General features: G+C 45.1%; 1 protein-coding gene across 1 annotated transcript; it reads left to right on the forward strand.

The window, feature by feature from the left end:
- The first annotated feature begins 6,069 nt into the window (after nucleotides 1–6,069).
- LOC124661362 (protein YIPF1 homolog) lies at nucleotides 6,070–9,067 on the forward strand. The gene is made up of 5 exons (XM_047199223.1): nucleotides 6,070–6,226; nucleotides 6,310–6,430; nucleotides 6,522–6,732; nucleotides 7,959–8,226; nucleotides 8,574–9,067. Exons 1-5 carry the CDS (start codon nucleotides 6,167–6,169, stop codon nucleotides 8,778–8,780), a joined length of 867 nt encoding a protein of 288 aa, XP_047055179.1. The 5' UTR covers nucleotides 6,070–6,166; the 3' UTR covers nucleotides 8,781–9,067.
- Nucleotides 9,068–9,488: the final 421 nt, after the last annotated feature.

Here is a 9,488-nt window from a genome sequence, read left to right on the forward strand (position 1 = left end):
GAAGCTGGGTACGTCGTGTGCCTAATCTCGACCCCGGAATCTCCATCGTCGCTCTTCCCGAAAACCCTAGTCTACAATACGTAGGCATTGCCGAGGTGATCCCTCGTCAATTGGCGCCGTCTGTGGGGATCGCGACGCTGGATTTCGTCATCCGGGCGGGATCCTTTATCGACATCAATGGGATTACATCTGCCGCAGAGTTCAAAGCCGACGATCAACCTGCAAGGACGGAAATTTCCAGTCACGCCTGGTTCCCGATCCAATCCATCCAAGATGGATCAAGCCGAGTTTGTACAGGACTCAGCTGCGTTTCACGTAGAAGAAAAAGGAGGCTAACCAAGTAGACGGGGCGACTACAGGATTCAAAAGCAGCAGCCGTGCTGCAGGCCACTTAATCTCTCTCTCATTGATTACTCTATTGACTTTATTTTTCTAACCATACATACGTGACACTTACGAATCAAGTTCCAATGATCGCAGAAGAAATAATTGTGGAAGAAAGATGCATGGAGAAGCTATCAAGTTGTCAGATTGCTATTTTTTGCACAGCCAACCGAGCCAATAATTGCAGCTATGTATTTTCTCTCGAGGACTTTACGACAACAATCTTGCATGCTCACTTTCGTCTCCATCAAAAATATGCGACACCGCCGTGTGACTCGGTCCGGCGCGTCCGTTCGTCTTGACTGTTTTTGGCCTAACGACGTTTGACTTCGACAACATGCCATCTTCATTCGACACAAAAAAGACCAGGTGTTATACTTTCAATTAATTATTATTCGCAAAATTTTATTTCGCCAATTTTTTTTTGGCTCGTACTATTATTTGCGCGCAGGTTTTTTGCGCCGTAATATAATTGCAGATTGAAGCAAAATTTCGATTACTCTGTTCGTCGACTGCGCCCGCTGTCGCGCACTTGCCATACTCGGGGGCTTGCGTGTCACAGACCCGAAATTACGGACCCGTTATATTCGGATGCTCACCCGCCGCGGATCGGCCATATCAATTGCGTCTTCTTCATCGACTACTTCCGACCAGACACCACGCTACTACAACCGACTGTGTCCGCCGCATGACATGCTTCCACATCGACTCCGCCGCACCTGATAATAAGCTAAGTGTTCCACTTCCGAGAGTTAATTATTATGTATTTTTCGCCACACAAGAATACCGGGGGCTGCGCCATTACATTATTACAGCAAATTCACCCAAACACTGGGGGCTGCGCCATTAGTTCGTTACAACAAATATACTCGGTTACTTGGTGAATTTCTTTTCTTCGGCTCTGGATATATTTTCTCCGGCTCAGGGAAATTATTTTCTTCGGCTCGGTGGAATTATTTTCTTCGACTTAGTGGCTTTATCTTCTTCGGCTAAGTGGATTTATTTTCTTCGGATTACTGGATTGGTTTTCCTTGGATTATTATTGGTTCACTTATACAATATTACCCGACGCGTTTCCGTGTCAATGGATTCATCTTCTATGGTTATTACTGGAACTATTTTCTCCGGCTCAATGGATTCATCCTCTATGATATCAATGGATTCATCTTATATGGTTATTACTGGAACTATTTTCTCCGGCTCAATGGATTCATCCTCTATGATATCAACGGATTCATCTTTTATGGTTATTACTGGAGTCTTCGGGTCAATGGATTCATCATTTATGATATCGGCAGATTCATCTTCAATATATGATGGTGTAATCTTTAATATGGATTCATCTCAAGTACTTCATCTCGGACTTCATCTTCAGTATTTAATCCTTAATGGCCTTCTTTCGGCGACACGAATAATACTCGGGGCTCGACAATGATTTCACCTCGGGTCACGACTGCGACACAACAATCATGACATCACCCCATCAACGCTCCGGGGCTCAGCTATTTCTTCATCAACAATTTCGCGGCATTCACTTTTGCTATTTGGTGGTTTCTACTTTGGCTAGATTTCTTATCTACACTCGAAGACTTCATCATGCATTGACTTCGTCGTGTCCAAAAAGCTAAGTGTTCTTTTATTTTGCACAAAGATGATTATCGTTTACTTTCGCCGCACCCGATACTCGGGGGCTGCGCGACATATATTCACTTTACAAATCATCGAATCTGAGCATCTGACACCGCATGCGAAAAAGAGAGTCAAGGGAAAGATAGGAAAAGTTTGTTTATTTATGCAGGAGAAAGCCGATGAAATTGTCTACAAGAGAGAACCCGACGAAATTGTCCAAAGGGAGAACTCGACGAAATTGTCTTCAAGAAAGAACAGGAAATGAAGAATTATCTTCAAGGAGGTGCCAACAAAAAATTATCTTCAAGGAGGTGCCGAAGAATTATCTTCAAGAAGGTGCCGAAGAATTGTCCTCAAGGAGGTGCCGAAGAATTATCCTCAAGGAGTTGCCGAAGAATTATCCTCAAGGAGTTGCCGAAAAAATATCTTCAAGGGGGTGCCGAAAAATTATCTTCAAGGAGTTGCCGAAAAAATATCTTCAAGGGGGTGCCGAAAAATTATCTTCAAGGAGGTCCCGAAAAAATATCTTCAAGGAGGTCCCGAAAAAATATCTTCAAGAAGGTCCCAAAGAATTATCTTCAAAGAGAACCCGAAGAATTGTCCTCAAATAGGACCCGAAGAAATTTTCCTGAAGGAAGAACCCGAAGAATTGTCCTCAAATAGGACCCGAAGAAATTTTCCTGAAGGAGGAACCCGAAGAATTGTCCTCAAAGAGGACCCGAAGAAATTTTCCTGAGGGAGGAACTCGACGAAATTATCATCAAGGAGAAACCAAAAAAAAAAAAAAAAAAAACAAAAAAGAGGAGTAGAAAAAAAAAGGAAAAAAAGAGGATGGACAAATCTTCGGGTCCATTGACTCGTCATTTGTTCCGAGCAAGAGCATCGGCGATGTGCCCGACGATAATATAGAAGAACCAATATATTTGGTCTGTCTCATCAAGCCCGAGAGAAAAATATAGAAGAACCCGCAAAATGGGTCATTGCATCAGCCGAACAAGGCACTCGACAATATATTCTCGTAACGCCAAAGTTGCGATCAATTTCTGAATGCCGCAAATTTGCGAAGGTAAGACCCAGCATCCGTTCGCTGGGCGTGGCATCGCCGAAGACCGCGCTCTGCTACTTTTATCCGTATCAACAGATACGAAGAAAAATCCTAACGGACGCGTTAGGTACTCGATAAATTTGACTGGGACTCGACAGAATGGTAAGACCTTAAGCGGCACCGTCGGAGTTTACACCAGTATCCCGAGATCATGTCCAGGGACGTGATCTTGAAGTAGGTTTTTGCGGATTGCCACTAGAGCAGTTAACTAGTACCTGATCCGTCGATGAACTAGCCCCAATTACCATTATCCCCGTACAATATAGATATGGATGTCAAATAAAAATAGCAACGGCCTGGAGTCGACAAAAGAGGGGCTGCGCCAAGTTGTTTATCGAGTAATACAACTTGAGCCTATGCCTAGGTGCAAACACCTTCTCATAGGCTCGGGGCTACTCTTATCGAGAGTATTGTTCACCCTCCCGATAAGAAAGAGGAAAAATTGTGGAGTAAATTACAAGCAAGTTGAGCCTACACCCAAGTACAAACACTTGGCCGTAGCCTCGGGGTTACTCCCATCGGGAGCGCCGGTCGCGCACCCGATAGAAAAATAACTTCGACAAGCATCTATGACAATCAAGGTTTGTAGACTCAACTCGATTCTACGACTCGAGTGGAGCCTACTCCCATCGGGAGCACATGGATTTCATCAAATCCTCCAGAAATATAGTTAAGTTCTTTATCGAGTAGTACAACTTGAGTCTATGCCCAAGTGCAAGCATTTGCCCATAGACTCGGGGGCTACTCCCATCGGGAGCGCTGCCGCGCACCCGATAATTTCAAGAATCGTCGACATCATTTACGCTACACGTGATCTGCGGCATGGACCTCGCCTTGTATTTTTCTTCGACTTCGGAGATTGTTATGCTTGGAGTTTCTACGCAAGTCTTCGACTTCCCTATAAACTCGGGGGCTACTGACATGGGCATACCCTTCGGGTACCCATTATTAGTATACCCGGCTCGGCCCAATATGGAGAAGACCAAATATGGAGAAGGCCCAACAAGGCAACCCGAAGAAGTAGTCGACTAGGACTCTTGTAAAACCCTAGGCTGGTTGCATATATAAAGCTAGCCAGGGCACCCGAAATAGGAGGACGAACAGATAGACAACATAGCTCCGCCTACGGCGGCACCCTGTAAACACATCTATGATCATATAGTAGATTGCTAGCAGCACGTAGGGATCCTCCACCGAGGGGACCCGAAGCTGGGTACGTCGTGTGCCTAATCTCGACCCCGGAATCTCCATCGTCGCTCTCCCGAAACCCAAGTCTACAATACGTAGGCATTGCCGAGGTGATCCCTCGTCATCCGGTGCTCTATTAAAAGGAGTACCTTAATTACCAGTAGATTCCCTTGAGGCCCGGCTGCCACCGGCTGGTAGGACAAAAGATGTTATGCAAGTTTCTCATTGCGAGCACGTATGACTATATATGGAAAACATGCCTACTTAATTAATAGACTTGATGTTCTGTCTTAATGCTATTTCAATCCTATCAATTGCCCAACTGTAATTTGTTCACCCAACACTTGTTATTGGAGAGTTACCACTAGTGTAGATAGCTGGGAACCCCGGTCCATCTTTCATCATCAAATACTCACTCGGTCCTATATGTCATTGGAAGTAGTATCAACTATTTTCTCGGTGTCATTGGCCTTCGTGTTACTCTAGCTACTCGCCGTGTTACATGTTACTATTGCTCTCATATTATCGCTGCTTTCACATCACCCCCGTTACTAGTGCTTTTCCAGTGTGCAACTCGAATTGACAACTCAGTTGTTAAGGCTTATAAGTATTCTTTGTCTCCCCTTGTGTCGAATCAATAAATTTGGTTTTTACTTCCCTCGAAGACTGTTGCGATCCCCTATACTTGTGGGTTATCATCGGGCTGGTCCGGTCGGAACCGGGCCAGACACCGGGTAGTGACCGGGCTAGGGGTCCAGGCATACTGGATAGTGCCCGGTTGGCACCGGCTGGGGATCCGGTTGACGCCGGGCTGGACCGGTCTGGCGCCCGGTCTGACCGGTCTGGGACCGGGTGCGCCGGCGTGGCGGCCGGTCGGTCCGGGCCTGGCGCCGGCCTGCCTCCCTCTCCTCCCTCGCGCTTCCATGGGATGTCTTCATGTCCAGCTTCATGGCCAGCTCCATGTTCAGCTTCACGTCCAGCTTCTTGTCCAGCTGCTCCTCTCCTCCTCGTGCGATGCTTGCTCCTTCTTCATACCTGATCATACATAAGTAATAGGATTTAGGCAGTATAAAGTTCGCATCGATCAAAGTATCACTTAGGAATAAGTTCACCTGTTGTTTGAGTAGCTTCGCAGGAGCTCGTGTCATTGGTCCAATCCTAACTTCATTGGACTTGAGCTTCAGAGCAACATCGTCTTCATCTTGCAATGACGAAGGTAGTAGTGTAGTAGTGATGTCCTCATCATCTGGGTAAATCGCGTGTTTTCTCTGTATTGTGCTTGTATGCCATCGAAAACCACAACCATCGTCTTCTTCCCTAAACCCAAGTTCGTTAAATATGGGCATTGCCGTGGTTACCCCACGTTAGGTGTAGCTCACCAAGCAATCTGTGAAAAGAACTAGGGGTGCAAATTGGCGAGCGTTAGAATACCCTTTTACCTTTGTATTGAAATGTAAGTCTTTTTAGAAAGCTAAATTAGCACTTTTAAGAAGATTTATATATTGAGGATGGCGATAGTACTTCAATCAGATGAATTAACTATGTTTACAATGTTTCTTTGAACTTGAATTCCCTTTGGTCTGTGTTTTGCGAAATGATTTCCTTTGGACTCTGAATACCTTCTTCAAGCTACTGACCTTTTCGTAAAAAAAGCCCCAACATTTGTTTACACGCGATAGGGCGTTTTTTTCCCGGTACCGTCCGACGTCTACATGTTGGCGCGGGTTCATAACAGCCGCAACCAGATCCGACGAGTAAAAACCATCTCTCGTTTCACTTCACGCGGCCGGCCGAACTCCCACCTTGCTGCCAGACGCTTTGCTCCGCCCCGAAGCTTCCCCTCCTCCGTCGCCGGCCAAGATGATGTCCGGCGGTGGCTACTCCGCCCTCGACGACCCCAAGGCCTCCGGATCCGTCCCGGTAAGTACCCACCCACCCGCCAAACCCCCGCACCGCTCACCCATCTCTTCCCGCGCCTCACCTTCTCCTCGCGTCCCGGGCAGGCGGCGACGGGGCCAGATCCGCAGGCCATCAAGTTCACCGACTCCAACCTCCAGACCTTCCCGCCCTCCGACACCAGGGGCAAGATCTCCGGCGCCTACCGCCCGCCCACCGACGCCGACGGTGAGATCAGATCTCATCCCCTTCTTCTCCTCCCTGCTCTCTGACATTGGGTCTCGCGCGCGGATCTGACCTGGCTCTAGCGGCTGTGCAGACACCTTCTCGTCCAAGGCTGGAGGAGGCGGAGGCGGGGGCGGTGGGGGCTCGGACGATGCCGCGCAGGGCGGCTGGTTCCGGATGTTCTCCGTCGCTGCCTACAAGCCCTACTTCGACGTCGACACCTCCGACGTCGTCGAGAGGATCTGGGAGTCGGTCTTCCCCTTCCGCGGCACCTTCACCGACAAGACTTCCGAGAAGCCCGACCTGTATGCTTCAATACCCATTCCCTACTCTCTGTATTGGCTTAGGTTGTTTCTTTGGTGCTATGATCCGTATGCTTACAAGCGAATGGGGCATGGGTAGTGAAATGATAGAATGCTTAAGGGGTTCTGCTGGGCATCGTTCCTTCCTGTTATATTATCTCCAGTTGAGTAATTAAGAATGAGGTTTTAGTTTCATGAATCAGTTGCTTCTGTTGCTGACCTTTCCATTAGCTCTGTGTTCTGGTTTAGTGGCTGTGGGATGTGTTGCTCTTGAACCAGCTGATCCTTAATAGTGGTGAATAATGCCTGTGAACTGTGGGAATGCTGTTGAGATGATTCGTTGGTCTTGAAATGATCTTGTGATGTTAGGCCCACTGTTTATATGAGGGGGCAGGGTTTATTTTCAGTACATGGCGAGACATTGTTTGCTATTGGCATTTCTTGTTTAGGTCGAATACTGGTTATTTTCATTTGGTAATCCTAAAGGAAAGTTAATCATTGATCACATGGTATTTCCTAGCACTCTTTTCCTTTAACCATAGGTTCCAAAATTTGTAATGTTCAATGTGATCTACACCTTGAAATATTCAAACACTTAGTTTGAGGTTTCATTTTAGCTATTTCAGTGCTCTGTTAAATTTAGCTGGACTGTTTCATCTATTGTAGTTTATCGCATAGTTGACAAGATGGTCTGTAGAATACACCTGGATTGTGATACAAAAAATGTGTACTCTTACACATGGTATGCAGCTAAAGCAGATGTTAATGTATCTGTCTGGATTATTTTTCCTGCAAAGAACAGTACATAGTCCCAATAACAGCAACTTAAAGGCAGTACTGCTTCACAAAGATTTGGTGTCTGTAGCTAACAGTCAGATACGATCATAAATAGCTTGTGATATGTACGGAGTATCCTTTGCGACACTTCCAATTATATATGTGCCATCTATTTTATTACCTATGTCTACATTTCACGATGATAATATGGGCCATGTGTGCTGCTTTTAAATTACAGTTCACCATATTTTTATTTTAGCTATCCTGTCAATTCTGTGGAAGATTTTATTTACAAATAATTAATTTAACAATTCCTTTTACTGTGTGGTGTATTACTTACAAATCAATGGGGTGAGTAATAGTTGCAAATTTGGACATCTCATCTAGTTACTTTGGAGCTGTAGACACTGATTATATGCCTGCTAGTTCTCATCATAACTTGTTTTTAATAGGTACGGGCCATTCTGGACATGCACCACCCTGATTTTTGTTGCTGCATCTATTGCCACATTTGTCACCTACCTGTCCCACAAATGGCACAAGAAAGAGTGGACCTATGATATTAACCTGGTTACATGGTCTGCTGGCTTATTCTATGGCTATGTGACATTTGTTCCCCTTGGGTTATATGTCATTCTGAAGTACTTCTCAGCGCCTGCTGGACTCGTGCAGCTGTGGTGCCTGTATGGATACTCTCTGTTCGTCTTCATTCCAGCATCTGTAAGTAGCATCCTAAAATTCACATATACTTTGAATTCTATTTAGAATATTGTTAGCTGCTCTGCTATGGTTCATCCTTTCGAGTTTAGGCTTCTATTTCTATTTCAATTTGTGTATCAGTTATATAAGTTGTCTATCTGCTATTCACTGATCCTTTATGATTCGGTCGATGATGTAGTTTATCATTTAGGGTTGTTGGTTTCATGTCTTCTTTAGCAGGCAAACCAACAATCCGTTTAAATTATCTTGATTTACTCCTGCCTACACTTATGCGCCATAAACTAAGTAAAATGAGGGGCATTAATTCAACTCAGGACTAACATTTGTCTTCTACTTTTGCGATACAGCTTCTGTCCATTGTGCCAATAGAAATATTCAGATGGGTTATTGCTGGTGTCGCTGGGTTTATGTCTGCTACCTTCGTTGCTGTCAATCTCCGTGCCCACATCTTGAACTCTGGGGAGAGGTGGTTTCTGATCGTAGCAGGGATATTCTTGTTGCAGTTGGGATTGGCCGTCTTGCTGAAACTTTATCTCTTCACGATAACTGTATAGGGAATGGTGTCTCTGTTTGTAATAGTCAGAAATGACAGTGCAGTTTTCCATGTCTGAGTCGATTCATTGATGTAATTTTCCAGGTATACATCCCACCTTACATGTGACACTCAGGAACGAACACATACCACTTCATTAGCCTCTGAAATCATTGTAGAAATGGCAAAATGTCCTTTTGTTGTTACGAGGTTAAAGTATGTTACCGTGGCTGGAATATCCTTGTGGTTTACCTTGTGTTCCATTACTTAAGATTAATAATAAATCATAAATAGCTATACTTTTTACTACATTTTCGCATGTATCGTGGGAATGCTTGTTGAAATATTAGCTTGGTTTTATTAGATCAGGGCAGCATATTAGAATTAGCTTCACATATATTCGTTTTATGTTTGTGGATGATCATGCAGGCAATTATCAACTCCCATATCCAATCTTTTGACTAGGTAAGAGCGGGGCACCGGACAATAGCAAAACGTTGTTAGAGCACACCAAATACCTGCTTAACAAAACGTTGTTAGAGCACACCAAACGTTGTTAGAGCACACCAAATACCTGCTTAACATCCTTCGTGAAAGCCATTCTCTTCACAAATGTTGACATCTTAGAGTATCTCCAACATTCGGCGCGCTAAACCTTGCTTCCGCCGCGCTATAAACGTATAGCGTTCGCTGCGCTGAAATTGCCCCGCCGAATGCTGTATTTTGCAGC

Source organism: Lolium rigidum, chromosome 6, assembly GCF_022539505.1.
Source record: "Lolium rigidum isolate FL_2022 chromosome 6, APGP_CSIRO_Lrig_0.1, whole genome shotgun sequence".
Classification (NCBI taxonomy): domain Eukaryota; kingdom Viridiplantae; phylum Streptophyta; class Magnoliopsida; order Poales; family Poaceae; genus Lolium; species Lolium rigidum.